The following is a 15,803-nucleotide window of genomic DNA, read 5'->3' on the forward strand; positions in this document are numbered from 1 at the left end:
AACCAATAAGCATTGATATCGGCGCGATAAAACAGGACGTTCGCCTTATAGGCCGTAGAGTGGAGGTGCTAGAAGAGAAACAAATAGCCCTGTTAGACCATCAAACGGCAGTGGCACAAAAGTTGCAAGCAGTACAATTGAATCTGAACTCAATCTACAGCTCCTTAGAAGATCAGGAGAAGAAAGGCCGCCGCAACAACCTTCGCTTTAGAGGGATACCTGAAACGGTTGCCCAGGGAGACATCCCTAACACTATAGTACAAATATGCTCTTCCCTGCTGGGCCCTGATTCAGTACATGAGATTTTGCTAGAAAGAGCTCACAGAGCCTTGAAGCCCAAGCCTGCCCCTTCAGCACCACCTAGAGATGTCATCTGCAAATTTCTAAGCTTCCCAGTGAAAGAAGCGGTGCTAAATAAAGCTAGAGATATGCAAGTGGTGCAGTGGGATGGCCATGAGATCCTTGTCTTTCAGGACTTAGCTCAATCCACATTGAGGAAAAGAAGAACCCTTAAGCCATTAACAGATTGGCTCAGGAGGAACAACACCATGTACAGATGGACTTTTCCCTTTGGCCTCACGTTTGTTTATGATGGCCGCAGGATGTCTATTTCTTCTTATCTGGATCTGGACTCGGTCTATGAACATCTGAACATCGCTCCACTGGATATCCAGGACTGGGACCCAGTTCAAGATTTATGCGGACTACCTGCTCTCCCTCCTATTGAAGCTTGGGACAAACAACATACACCCAAACAGCAAAGAAACAGAAGAGGAAACCAGAAGACCACCCCGAGAAGACTTCCAATGGGAGAATAATAATCCACCAATATACAGATGGTCATGAGGTCTCGTATTATCTGGACTTTCTCCACCCACTGCAATATCTCCCTCTCTATTTCCATTTTTGTCCTATTTTTCTCCTTCTTGCTATTGATATCTATATCCCCTCCTCGGTCTAACCGGACCACCCTCTTGACATAAGGGCACTGAAACTGAACTGTTTTCTCCCCCCTACCTTTCCACCAGAATATTATTTCCCATTCCTACTTCTATCCTACAGTTATATCTCATTTTTTCTTTATTCCACCCTATCTTATTTCATCACCAGATGAACTCTATGCTAAATGTAAAGCAGAAGAGAATGTGGTACTGTTGTTACCGGTTACTAATGTTTATATATGTTGTCTTTATAGGTAGAGATCTTGCTGACATTCTTACTATATCATACCATTTTAGGACGATAGAAGTGGGATTGATAACTTCACCCGGGAGGGCACATCCATACCCCTGGCTCCTAAGACTACTAGAGCATATCAATAGAACTGGCAGTCCTACATCTGAGGTAAATAGATGGCGGACTTAAATGTGGTCTCCTATAATGTAAAAGGATTTAATGCGCCCTCCAAGAGATGCCAGATTCTCTCCTTACTTAAAAAAAGGATTGCTCAATCCTGATGCTGCAGGAAACACATTTTAGATTTGACCGATATCCAAATTGATCAGATTCAAAATTCCCAATATGGTTCCACTGTGGTTCAAACTCCTCAGCATCCAGGGGAGTTAGCGTGGGTATCAGGGGAGATGTGCCCTTCCAACTTTGCTCTCAATTACATGACCCAGAAGGACGTTACATTTTAATTAAGGGCTATATTTCAAACCAAATCTACACGTTTATTAATATCTATGCCCCAAATACTAATCAACAGCAATGGTTTAAAAGTCTCATCCCAATAATAGAGTCCTTTAAAGAAGGTATCACTATATTAGGCGGAGACTTTAACCTGACCCTAGACCCCTTGAAAGACACATCCTCTCATAAGTCTGCCCTCTCCCATAAGGCCTTAGTGTCCATTAAAAAAACAATTTCACAATCAGGACCTCATTGATGTCTGGAGAACCCTTAATCCAGAATCTAGAGATTATACCTTTTTCTCCCAGGTCCACGGCTCATATCACAGACTAGACTATATTATGATTTCCAGGGAGCACATCTCTAAAGCGTGGATTGACTCTATCCACTTATCCGATCACTCCCCTATTCTAGTTAACATCTCCACACCTCAACTGTCTCCAAAGTCTTTCATTTGGAGGCTTAATGAACAACTTATTTCATCTAAAGAACAGATTCTAGCAATTCAGAACTCCATGGAGGAATTTTTCACGCTTAACGTGCTTCCTGAAACTTCCCCCCATGTAGTCTGGGACACCCACAAGGCTTTCATAAGAGGTCAGTTCATCAAAGCAGGCTCGATACTTAAGAAGAAAAAGAAGGCACATATGGACTACCTAATGCTAGAAATCCGCAAATTAGAGACTCTTCATAAGAAGTCTCTGCAGGATTCCCAGCTCACCAGACTTAGCAAACTGAGAGCGGAACTGAAAAATTACCTAAACACACAATCTGCTAAGCTTTTCTTGCATTCTCAGTATAAATTCTTTGCTCATGGTGATAAAACATCTAGATTCATGATGAGTAGGATCAAAAAAAGAAGAGCCCACAACTATATACACAAAATTGTCAAGGCCGGAGGTGACAAGTTTTAACTACCAAGGAGATAGCCCATCAATTCCATGAATACTATAAAGCCCTCTATAATATCCCCTCCCTCCCTCAATTCAGCAATTCTTAGACCAAATCCCTCTTCCTAGACTGGATGACTCCCAAAGAGGAAAACTAAGCTCCCCATTTACTTCGGAAGAACTCCTGCTTACTATTAAAAAGCTTCCTAAGAACAAAGCCCCTGGCCCAGATGGCCTCCCTGCTCTCTACTATCACACCTTTGGTAGAATTCTAGCCCCCCATCTGCTAAAGATTTGCAATTTGTCCTTGAAGGGCCTCCCTTTGTCCCCGGAAATGTCCACAGAACAATGTACACCAGGGCCTCAGCAGCAGTGATAGTTAACAACTCCCTCTCCCTTCCCTTCCCTATTAAAAATGGAACGAGACAAGGCTGTCCCCTTTCCCCCTTTTTATTTGTTTTAGTCATGGAGCCCCTTCTACAAACTATCCGCCAGGAAAAGAAAATAAAAGGTATCAAGCTAGGGGGACAGGATCATAAAGTTGCCGCATTTGCGGATGACCTTGGGATCACTACAACAAACCCGGAAGCATATTTACCCATTATCTATAGGATATTGGAAACCTTCAGCCCACTCTCAAACTTTAAGATTAACTTTAAAAAATCCAATGTCTTAGCCATTGGCATAAAACCATCAGTTAAATTAAACCTTGCTAGAACTTCCCCCTTCAACTGGGACACACCCTTTCTCACCTACATTGGCATCAAAATATCCGATGATTTGGACAAGCTATTCTCCCTTAACTATACCCCTCTTCTTAAATCAATACAGGACCAATTAGCCAATTTACACTCTCCCTTTCTATCCTAGTTTGGCCGCAAGAATATGATAATGTCCCTAGTCCTCCCCAGGCTTAACTATCTACAACAGGTCCTCCCTGTCCCCATGCCGAAAAATTACTACTCTGCCCTTTCTAAGGCAATTAGACTTTTTATTTGGGATAAAAAGAAACCAAGGATTTCCTTAACAGCTCTTCAGAGACATAGATCAGATGGAGGAATAGGCCTCCCAAATCCGCTTATGTACAATAGAGCTATTCTCCTTACGAGAGCCCTGGATTGGTTCAGGCAGTCTCCCCACAAATCGTGGGTGGGCATGGAAGCTTCCCAATCTGGATATTCCTTTAGAGGCCTCTTAGTAGACACCTCCAGCTTCCCATTTAAAAATATAGTTGCTAGCCCCTTGGCTAAAGCTACCTTAGAAGCATGGAAATGGTTTCAGGATTCCATTATGGGTATTCCCACCCCCTCACCGATGGTACAGATAAGAGATGTACTTGACCTTGCCTCCAAGGAATTGAAACAACATATTCCAATTGCCCTCCGCCTATCAACTACCCCCATCATCTCTCTATATACTGAATCAGGGATCCTATTGGAAGGAGAAGCGCTATGTTCGGCCTTGAATGTCCCCCATGCCAACCCTCTCATTATTTCTTTTTTAAAGAACCATATTACCAAACTCATACCATATCATTCTCTATTAAGACCTCTCACATGGTTTGAACATATGATCCAGACTCAACTCCCCCGTATCAAACCCATCTCGCAAATATACAAAAGGCTCAGCTCACCAATTATGCCACCAAAACCAGCTTTCATAAATCTTTGGGAAAGAGACCTTGAATATAGCTTCTCCCCGAAGGAACTATCTTGCATATTCATGACTCCCCACTCCTCCTCCCGTTGCGTGAGAATACAAGAAAATGGCTACAAAGTCTTAACCAGGTGGTATAAGACCCCGGACATAACTTGCAGATATAGAGAGGGGAACTCGGACACCTGCTGACGCTGCGGCCAAGCAAGAGGCACCTTCTACCATATTTGGTGGTTATGCCCAAATATCTATAACTGGTGGGAAAAAATATTCAAGAAATGTAATATGATTTGTGGCTCAAAAGTCCCGCTGTCTCCCCTAGTCGCCCTCTTAGGTAACCCTGAAGGAGACAAACCAATAAAAATTCCCTTCCTCTTCAACAAATTAATCATGGCTGCGCGTCTGCTGGTTCCACAGCTCTGGCTGTCCCCAGCTACCCCATTGGAGACTTCATGGGTTAACAAAGTAGATGCTATATACCGATTTGAGGAGATTGCGTCCTGGTAAAATAGATCCCACCCTAGATTTAAAACCAATTGGGCACAATGGGAAAGATATAGAAAATTTTAATTATTTGTTTTCTTGTCCTTGAAGTATTATTTGTATCATCCTATAAATTCATCAATTCCTATTTGTCAGTAACTGGATACATGCATTCAATGTATGTGATATCTACCTATATTTTGTATTGTGTATTTGTGTTTGTTCGACTCTGGTCGACTATTGTCTTTTATTATGCATATTGTTATGTGTCAAATTTTACTCATCAATAAAAAATAAAAATAAAATATCCCACAGGATGAATACCTGTGGTAAGTCCTAATGCATTGACACTATTATTAGTGATGAGCGGCAGGGGCAATATTCGAATTTGCGATATTTCGCGAATATTCGCGATATATTCGATAATTCGCGAATTTGTGATCTGCAGGCATTATTTTCTTGATTGCAAAAATTTGCATTAAAAAATTTGCATAAAAATTCGCAAACAGTTATTTAAGAAAAAACTAATATTCGCAATTTCGAATATATTTTTCAATATTCAAAATATTTGCGAATTCTCGAAATGCCGATATTCGCGCTAAAAATTCGCAATTCTAATATTTGTGATCACCTGCTCAATACTAAGGAAATCGTGAAAACATAACCGACAGGTGGGCCCTCAGGACTGGCGTTGAGAAACACTGAAGTAGAATACAGCCTGTGTAACAAATCTGGGCAGTATATTTCCTCATTTTTTTATATATATGTTATAGTACAAGTATGAATAGGGACTAGGGAATAGGGAATTTATTGAAAGATGCACAGTAGCACTGTGTAGCAAGTGCTATGTTTAGCATTGTACCCAATTAGACAGTACATATAGAAAAATAATTGCAAGATATTGAGCGTTTTAAACTGCCTTGGTTTTATTTAATTGTTCCTGCACAGCTACATTAAGGGACAGATCAAGGTTATTGGAGGTATTTGAGAAAAAAAATTGGGGAACTCCTCCCCAGTAGCAGTGTCATATAATGTGGCATTTTCGCCATCTATGTCAGATAATTTTTTGGTAGAGTCATAATATACAGTATATCAGCAAAGCCCAACTGTCCCAAAATATCTGCGGTTGGGTAGAAGAAGAAATCGGGCAAGCTGTTGTTCCTTAATATGTCCGCTGATATATTCTTCCAGAGCCAGTCTGCCCACTGTCAGGAGCTCTGCTTGCATTGCTGTGCAGAGTCAGTCTGGGAGGATTGCTGTGCCAACCAGACAAGTCTCAGCTGCTGGACCTGTCAGTATGACTGGAAACTAGTGATGAGCGGCACAGGCAATATTCACCATAAATTCACAAATTCTAGAATATGCGATCTCCAGTCATTATTTTCTTGATTGTGAAAATCGGCAATGTAATTTGCGCGTATTGCGGCACAATACAGGCAAGGCTCACTTTTGCTGCATTTGTCAAGCTGCTAGAAGTTTCCTAAGACTGGAGAAAATGGTTGGCAGCAACTTTTGTGACTGTGAGGAAGAACTCCTGATAGAGTGCTCCAATATATTCGCGATTGCGCAAATCGGCACTAATGATGCGCATATTTTTGGTGCAATACATGCAAATTCACATTTTATCAGGTCTGAGTAGATATTACTGATTGGTGCACTAAGTATTGTTGTGACATCACAGCACTATGTATGTGGCATGTATGTATGGACAGCAGAGAAACAGTAATTCCTATCACACTACATAACACCCTGCACTGGAACCTATCAGCTACACTGACTATCTCCCACTAACTATCTGTATTATATATATATGAGCTCACTAACTATCTATTGTAATCAAATAAGGATCCAGATGACTCAGCAAAGCCAGAGCACAGCAATGGCACTGCTCTCTCGCAGAACTGCAAAAAACTGCAAAAAATGGCTGCTGGGGAGGTTCTTATATAGTAAGGGGAAGGCAACTTTCTTATTTGTTGCTAGGGATGTTGCTAAGCTCTGACAAAGATATTGCGGACCCATTGAAGTGAATGGGTCCGCGATCCGTTATGCGGGGTGTACACGACCGAAGCCCGCATATAACGGAACCCCTGCATGCGGGCCACAATACGGCCGTGTGCAGGAGCCCTTAGTTTCATACTAACTGGAGAGGTTTCAGAAGGCTGGTGCAGTCACACTAGTAAGAGAACTCTCAGGATTACCAGGCAAGTAAAAGAAGCCACAAAGTACAAAACAGCACCGTTCTTAAAAGCTGCGACAATCCTTTATTCTTGAGTTCAGCAAGCACATACAAATAATCATGGCACCACAACTGTAAATGTGTTTCGGACAAACTAAATGTTCTTAATCATTAATGATTAAGGACATGTAGTTTGTCCGAAAAGGGGTTTATTTGTATGTGCTTTCTGTACTCAAGAATAAAGGATCGGCACAGCTTTTAAGAATGGTGCTGGTTAATCAGACTACAACCGTGCACGTCTGGTACAATAAAGGTACAGGTGAGCTGGAGCTTACTTTTGCATATGAATAAGTAAAAGAAGCATCAGCAGGCAGCGTCAGAATACCAGGACAGACAAACATGATGATCACAGCAAATAAAAGGAAATCCAGGTACAAGCCAAAGTAGATGCCAGGAGAGTCAATGTAAGCATAATCAGCAACAAAGGATAATCCAAAAACAAGCCATGGGTCAAAAGCAGAAAAAACAATAGTATTCACACAATACAGAACCTAGAAAAATAATACCAGGCGCTGATGATTGGGAACAGCTGATTTAAATCTCTAATTGGTCAAAGACACTGAACCTTGACTGGCTCAGTAGTCAGGCATACTGACAGGTCCAGCAGCTGAGACTATCTGATCGGCACAGCAACCCTCCCAGATTGACTCTGCACAGCTAGCTATACAAGCAGAGCTCCTGACACCCACTCTCTCTATGTCAATAAACATAAACGCTCATCTGCTGGATTTCTTCTAAGATAGCAATGCACTTAGATGAGATATTGGTGCTTGTTAGAATAACTAATTTCCAGTGCTTGAGGGACCTGAGAAGCTCCAATAGGCCTTTGCTGCATTGACAAATATGCTGACATTAGAACCTAAACATTTAAGCTTTCCTTGTGGACTCAATCTCTGAACTGAGCTCACTGTGCTGATGTAGGACCCATCTCTGTGAAAAATCATCATTTAATCATCTGTAGCGTGTCGCCAGCACTATATGAAGTAAAAATCTGAATGACTATTAGCTACCAAATATTGCCAGAAATGGAGTAATGTATACAGCACAAGTCAGCACATTATAGTATACAGCCAAAGACCTACATACACTACATCTTGGTGCATGTCTATATTAGTACATTACATTTGGCCCAATTTATTTCTAATATATATAGATGTCTTACCATTTCTATGAACGGTGTCAAGTAGACTGGAATGCTCAGTGTCTTAAAACAGAGGATCAGTCTACTTTCTTGAAGCAGTTTTAGTTCATTAATGTTTAAAACAAACTGTACAAAAACGAACAATTACAACTATAGGATACTTTTTGCACCACTATATCATGAACTTGAATTAAGAACATGACCAGGGTGGACTGGGAAATTCAAGTGGCCCTCGAATAAATATTAAAAGTGGCCCCGTTTTGTTGTCGGGTCCAAATTGACGGAAGGCAGAGCAAGCAATACCATATTGTGGCACATTATACCAGCCCAACAGAGCCAAAGACCACAGTCCATAATAAAATACTGCCAGAAGCACAAAATACATTCCCAAAAATTTCCACTGGTCGGCCATGAGGGGGAGCCCAGGTGGCCCCCTGGGCATCGGCCCACTAGGAAATTTCCCTGTAAGGTCTATGGCCAATCCACCACTGAACGTGACATTGGTTTTCTCAGTTACGACATACCTGCCAGACAGATATGAAATGTGAGAGCAATTCATGTGTTTGCAGCATTTCATGACATTTCATCATAAATATCACAAAGGAAACTATTCAGCATGTAAGACGTGAAAGGGCTGTTTCACATGAGCGAGTCCATCACGGGAATCACGCTCCGTGTTTGAACGTGATCCTCCGTTCTGGGCTTGCAGGAGCGCACGGCATTCTCATGATTTATAATGCTATGTTCCTCTGCTGGAGCTCTTTACAGCTTTATGTCATTATGATGCTGTAGAAATAAGGCCAAGAAGAGGCACACAGCATTATAAATCATGAGAATGCTGTGCGCTCCTGCAAGTCCAAAACAGAGGATCACTCTCACACACGGAGTGTGATTCTCGCCATGGACTCACTTGTGTGAAACAACCCAAAGAGTTTATACTTGTCCAATGTGTACTTTATTATTATATTCCCTTTGAAGATTCTCGTTCCGTAGAAGTAACACCAGTTTCTCTTTTGTTTAGTGTTGTAGAAAACTACTATGAAATTTTTCAGATAGACTTTAAAATTGGCAGTGCAACTGACCCATCAGGAGTACAGATTATCACCTGGCAAGTTGACTACCTTGGACAAGCCGTATCAGATCTTGGTGTCTCCAAAATATATGTCAATGAAAGGGACATTGTGGCTTTAATACCGCTCGCAATGGTAAGCAAAATTTTCATTCAAATTTGACAAATTATTTTTTACTTGTCATATAGGATTGTGGTTAATTATACATTGGAACATAAGTTGGAACATAAAATTATGTGCAGTTTTATTTTTTCATCATTGAAATCTCAGCAGTCTGTGGAATGTATAATGAATTGGATGTTAGCTGCTGATACTGTCCCAAGGATGTGAGACCGCACTTTGAGAAGTAATTGGTTAAACACTTAGATCAATAGGACAGAACAAGGGCACAAAGTGTTGTAAACGTCAGCACAAGTACCTTGAATTTAATTTTGTTGGCAATGGACTGCAAGAAGAATTAGTCTTTTAATAGCCTAATGTGTAATTTCCTACAAAAATTATAGATCAATTTAATGGGTTCATGTTTAGATAAGTGCACAACATACACTTGGGAAAGAACGCTGATAGTAATGAATGAGCAGGTGGGCAAGCATTTACAATCAATCAGCACCTGCAAATAAGTGTGCCAAGAATGTGACAGGTTTATCTACATGGCCCTAAATCATTAATCAGGAACATTTTTTATAATTCTCTGCAATTGTAATTTGATCTTCTTGTTTAGTTGATTGACTCTACTAAACATTACTAAAGATATATATATATATATATACAGTACAGACCAAAAGTTTGGACACACCTTCTCATGCAAAGTGTTTTCTTTATTTTAATGACTATGAAAATTGTAGATTCACACTGAAGGCATCAAAACTATGAATTAACACATATGGAATTATATACATAACAAAAAAGTGTGAAACAACAGAAAATATGTAATATTCTAGGTTCTTCAAAGTAGCCACCTTTTGCTTTGATTACTGCTTTGCACACTCTTGGCATTCTCTTGATGAGCTTCAAGAGGTAGTCACCTGAAATGGTCTTCCAACAGTCTTGAAGGAGTTCCAAGAGATGCTTAGCAATTGTTGGCCCTTTTGCCTTCACTCTGCGGTCCAGCTCACCCCAAACCATCTCGATTGGGTTCAGGTCCGGTGACTGTGGAGGCCAGGTCATCTGGTGCAGCACCCCATCACTCTCCTTCATGGTCAAATAGCCCTTTCACAGCCTGGAGGTGTGTTTGGGGTCATTGTCCTGTTGAAAAATAAATGATGGTCCAACTAAACGCAAACCTGATGGAATAGCATGCCGCTGCAAGATGCTGTGGTAGCCATGCTGGTTCAGTATGCCTTCAATTTTGAATAAATCCCCAACAGTGTCACCAGTAAAGCACCCCCACACCATCACACCTCCTCCTCCATGCTTCACGGTGGGAACCATGCTTGTAGAGTCCATCCGTATACCTTTTCTGCGTCGCACAAAGACACAGTGGTTGGAACCAAAGATCTCAAACTTGGACTCATCAGACCAAAGCCCAGATTTCCACTGGTCTAATGTCCATTCCTTGTGTTCTTTAGCCCAAACAAGTCTCTTTTGCGTGTTGCCTGTCCTTAGCAGTGGTTTCCTAGCAGATATTCTACCATGAAGGCCTGATTCACACAGTCTCCTCTTAACAGTTGTTCTAGAGATGTGTCTGCTGCTAGAACTCTGTGTGGCATTGACCTGGTCTCTAATCTGAGCTGCTGTTAACTTGTGATTTCTGAGGCTGGTGACTCGGATGAACTTATCCGCCGCAGCAGAGGTGACTCTTGGTCTTCCTTTCCTGGGGCGGTCCGCATGTGAGACAGTTTCTTTGTCGTGCTTGATGGTTTTTGTGACTGCACTTGGGGACACTTTCAAAGTTTTCCCAATTTTTCAGACTGACTGACCTTCATTTCTTAAAGTAATGATGGACACTCGTTTTTTCTTTACTTAGCTGCTTTTTTCTTGCCATAATACAAATTCTAACAGTCTATTCAGTAGGACTATCAGCTGTATATGCACCTGACTTCTCCACAATGCAACTGATGGTCCCAACCCCATTTATAAGGCAAGAAATCCCACTTATTAAACCTGACAGGGCACACCGGTGAAGTGAAAACCATTTCAGGTGACTACCTCTTGAAGCTCCTCAAGAGAATGCCAAGAGTGTGCAAAGCAGTAATCAAAGCAAAAGGTGGCTACTTTGAAGAACCTAGAATATGACATATTTTCAGTTGTTTCACACTTTTTTGTTATGTATATAATTTCACATGTGTTAATGCATAGTTTTCATGCATTCAGTGTGAATCTACAATTTTCATAGTCATGAAAATAAAGAAAACTCTTTGAATGAGAAGGTGTGTCCAAACTTTTGGTCTGTACTGTATATATATAATTTAAGCTAATTGCCCTGTCTATCCCATATTGGTTAATGTATTACTATGTTACATACAGTAATGTGAAAAAGTATTTGCACCTTCTAAGTATAATGGAAACAAGATGCTATCCAGACTGCTTCGGCAATTGTCGCAGCCATCCAACTGTAGTTTCCTATAGTCAAATTTTGCCATAAACCATATATTTAATAAGTGGCTGTTCAGACTGTGCCAGTGGTTATGCCTAGAGCTTCTGGTGCTGGCACCTAAGTCCCTGACCTGAGTGGGTCAGCTGCCAATTATACTGGGAGTATCCCAAGAGGTAGCAGTCTGGTTGCTTTCCTGCAGCAATGTCCAGAATTCCAAGGGAGTGCCAGAATAACGCCCTTAGGGTTTCAACCAAAGCCAAACTAGTTAGGGTGACCTTTTTACTACAAAATCACAGGGAGATAAAGTTGTCACCGTGATTTTGTAGTAAAAAGGTCACAGAGAGGCACGGAGCATTATCAATCATGTTAATGCTCCATGTCTCTGCTGTCCGGAGCAGGGCTTGGCTGTCTTTCACGCAGCGGATTACCTGCATGGCATCCGCTCGTGTGAAATAGCTCTTAGTTGGCACTTTGGGTCCACACTCACTGATCCTTGACATTTACACTATTTGGTTTGCTGTAATTCAGTGCTTCAAGGAAACTAGAGGCCCTTTTATACAGCCCAACAATCAGGGAAGTTATCAGGAAGGGGCATTCCTAGGAACACTTGTTCCTGATAATTGTCCTCTATAAAGTTGCTGCCAATCACCCAGCAGAGCTAAACTACTGTTGATGCTGACTCCAAAATTATTATATTTATGTAGCAGATCATTCTATGTTAACAGAAATCTGCCTCCAAGAAACAACAAATCTATATAGGGATGAGTGATTGCTGTCATGATTGCTCATCCCAATATAGCAGAGGTAATTGCTTCCTGTAAATGTAGCTTTCACCTCTTCTGACGAGCAGGCAATAATTAGGAATGAACGCTAGAGATGTGCAAATAAATTCTAAATAAATAAAATTTGTCTTAAATTTGCCAAAACTTTGGGGTTACAGTGCATCCAAAACGTTTGCAATTCAATTCAGACGAATTGTTCAAAATGGTGTCTGCCAATTTACAGATCACAAGACAGCACAAGGCAGGGAAGATGAGCAAGGTGGACCATATGAACCTGTGCATGGCCTTTGCTGGTGGGGTTGACCATAATGCCTTGCAGTCAGCCTCATCCAATCAGGAGGGACAATAATGAAATTTTGTAGGCACTATATAAGATCCAAACCTGGGAAGCCAGTACTCCGAGCTTGTACATTGATGTGACAGGACTAGAGTTGAGCGAACACCTGGATGTTCGGGTTCGAGAAGTTCGGCCGAACATCCCGGAAATGTTCGGGTTCGGGATCCGAACCCGATCCGAACTTCGTCCCGAACCCGAACCCCATTGAAGTCAATGGGGACCCGAACTTTTCGGCACTAAAAAGGCTGTAAAACAGCCCAGGAAAGAGCTAGAGGGCTGCAAAAGGCAGCAACATGTAGGTAAATCCCCTGCAAACAAATGTGGATAGGGAAATGAATTAAAATAAAAATTAAATAAATAAAAATTAACCAAAATCAATTGGAGAGAGGTTCCATAGCAGAGAATCTGGCTTCCCGTCACCCACCACTGGAACAGTCCATTCTCAGATATTTAGGCCCCGGCACCCAGGCAGAGGAGAGAGGTCCCGTAACAGAGAATCTGTCTTCATGTCAGCAGAGAATTAGTCTGCATGTCATAGCAGAGAATGAGGCTTCACGTCAGCCACCACTGCAACAGTCCATTGGCATATATTTAGGCCCAGCACCCAGGCAGAGGAGGGAGGTCCCGTAACAGAGAATCTGTCTTCATGTCAGCAGAGAATTAGTCTGCATGTCATAGCAGAGAATGAGGCTTCACGTCACCCACCACTGCAACAGTCCATTGGCATATATTTAGGCCCAGCACACACACAGGCAGAGGAGAGAGGTCCCGTAACAGAGAATCTGGCTTCATGTCAGCAGAGAATCAGTCTGCATGTCATAGCAGAGAATGAGGCTTCACGTCAGCCACCACTGCAACAGTCCATTGGCATATATTTAGGCCCAGCAAACACACAGGCAGAGGAGAGAGGTCCCGTAACAGAGGATCTGGCTTCATGTCAGCAGAGAATCAGTCTGCATGTCATAGCAGAGAATCAGGCTTCACGTCAGCCACCACTGCAACAGTCCATTGTCATAAATTTAGGCCCAGCACCCAGGCAGAGGAGAGAGGTCCCGTAACAGACAATCTGGCTTCATGTCAGCAGAGAATTAGTCTGCATGTCATAGCAGAGAATGAGGCTTCACGTCAGCCACCACTGCAACAGTCCATTGGCATATATTTAGGCCTAGCACACAGGCAGAGGAGAGAGGTCCCGTAACAGACAATCTGGCTTCATGTCAGCAGAGAATCAGTCTGCATGTCATAGCAGAGAATGAGGCTTCACGTCACCCACCACTGCAACAGTCCATTGGCATATATTTAGGCCTAGCACACAGGCAGAGCAGAGAGGTCCCGTAACAGACAATCTGGCTTCATGACAGCAGAGAATCAGTCTGCATGTCATAGCAGAGAATGAGGCTTCACGTCACCCACCACTGCAACAGTCCATTGGCATATATTTAGGCCTAGCACACAGGCAGAGCAGAGAGGTCCCGTAACAGACGATCTGGCTTCATGTCAGCAGAGAATCAGTCTGCATGTCATAGCAGAGAATGAGGCTTCACGTCAGCCACCACTGCAACAGTCCATTGGCATATATTTAGGCCTAGCACACAGGCAGAGGAGAGAGGTCCCGTAACAGACAATCTGGCTTCATGTCAGCAGAGAATCAGTCTGCATGTCATAGCAGAGAATGAGGCTTCACGTCAGCCACCACTGCAACAGTCCATTGGCATATATTTAGGCCCAGCACCCAGGCAGAGGAGGGAGGTCCCGTAACAGACAATCTGGCTTCATGTCAGCAGAGAATCAGTCTGCATGTCATAGCAGAGAATGAGGCTTCACGTCACCCACCACTGCAACAGTCCATTGGCATATATTTAGGCCCAGCACCCAGGCAGAGGAGGGAGGTCCCGTAACAGAGAATCTGTCTTCATGTCAGCAGAGAATTAGTCTGCATGTCATAGCAGAGAATGAGGCTTCACGTCAGCCACCACTGCAACAGTCCATTGGCATATATTTAGGCCCAGCACCCAGGCAGAGGAGGGAGGTCCCGTAACAGAGAATCTGTCTTCATGTCAGCAGAGAATTAGTCTGCATGTCATAGCAGAGAATGAGGCTTCACGTCAGCCACCACTGCAACAGTCCATTGGCATATATTTAGGCCCAGCACACACACAGGCAGAGGAGAGAGGTCCCGTAACAGACAATCTGGCTTCATGTCAGCAGAGAATTAGTCTGCATGTCATAGCAGAGAATGAGGCTTCACGTCAGCCACCACTGCAACAGTCCATTGGCATATATTTAGGCCCAGCACACACACAGGCAGAGGAGAGAGGTCCCGTAACAGAGAATCTGTCTTCATGTCAGCAGAGAATTAGTCTGCATGTCATAGCAGAGAATGAGGCTTCACGTCAGCCACCACTGCAACAGTCCATTGGCATATATTTAGGCCCAGCACACACACAGGCAGAGGAGAGAGGTCCCGTAACAGACAATCTGGCTTCATGTCAGCAGAGAATTAGTCTGCATGTCATAGCAGAGAATGAGGCTTCACGTCAGCCACCACTGCAACAGTCCATTGGCATATATTTAGGCCCAGCACACACACAGGCAGAGGAGAGAGGTCCCGTAACAGAGAATCTGTCTTCATGTCAGCAGAGAATTAGTCTGCATGTCATAGCAGAGAATCAGGCTTCACGTCACCCACCACTGCAACAGTCCATTGGCATATATTTAGGCCCAGCACCCAGGCAGAGGAGGGAGGTCCCGTAACAGAGAATCTGTCTTCATGTCAGCAGAGAATTAGTCTGCATGTCATAGCAGAGAATGAGGCTTCACGTCACCCACCACTGCAACAGTCCATTGGCATATATTTAGGCCTAGCACACAGGCAGAGGAGAGGTTCATTCAACTTTGGGTAGCCTCGCAATATAATGGTAAAATGAAAATAAAAATAGGATTGAATGAGGAAGTGCCCTGGAGTCCAATAATATATGGTTATGGGGAGGTAGTTAATGTCTAATCTGGACAAGGGACGGACAGGTCCTGTGGGATCCAT

The 15,803-nt window shown here is 42.8% G+C and overlaps 1 protein-coding gene across 1 annotated transcript in view; it reads left to right on the plus strand.

Moving 5' to 3' along the window:
• Positions 1-15,803, plus strand: part of LOC122928753 (transmembrane protein 132D-like) — a gene marked incomplete at its 5' end in the record, with an annotated part of 1,334,109 nt that overhangs the window by 676,812 nt on the left and 641,494 nt on the right. The window contains one exon of the mRNA XM_044281938.1: positions 9,060-9,243. Coding sequence (XP_044137873.1) covers positions 9,060-9,243 — 184 coding nt within the window. The remainder of the gene's footprint in view (positions 1-9,059; positions 9,244-15,803) is intronic.

The sequence above is a fragment of the Bufo gargarizans genome, chromosome 1, assembly GCF_014858855.1.
Source record: "Bufo gargarizans isolate SCDJY-AF-19 chromosome 1, ASM1485885v1, whole genome shotgun sequence".
Classification (NCBI taxonomy): Eukaryota; Metazoa; Chordata; class Amphibia; order Anura; family Bufonidae; genus Bufo; species Bufo gargarizans.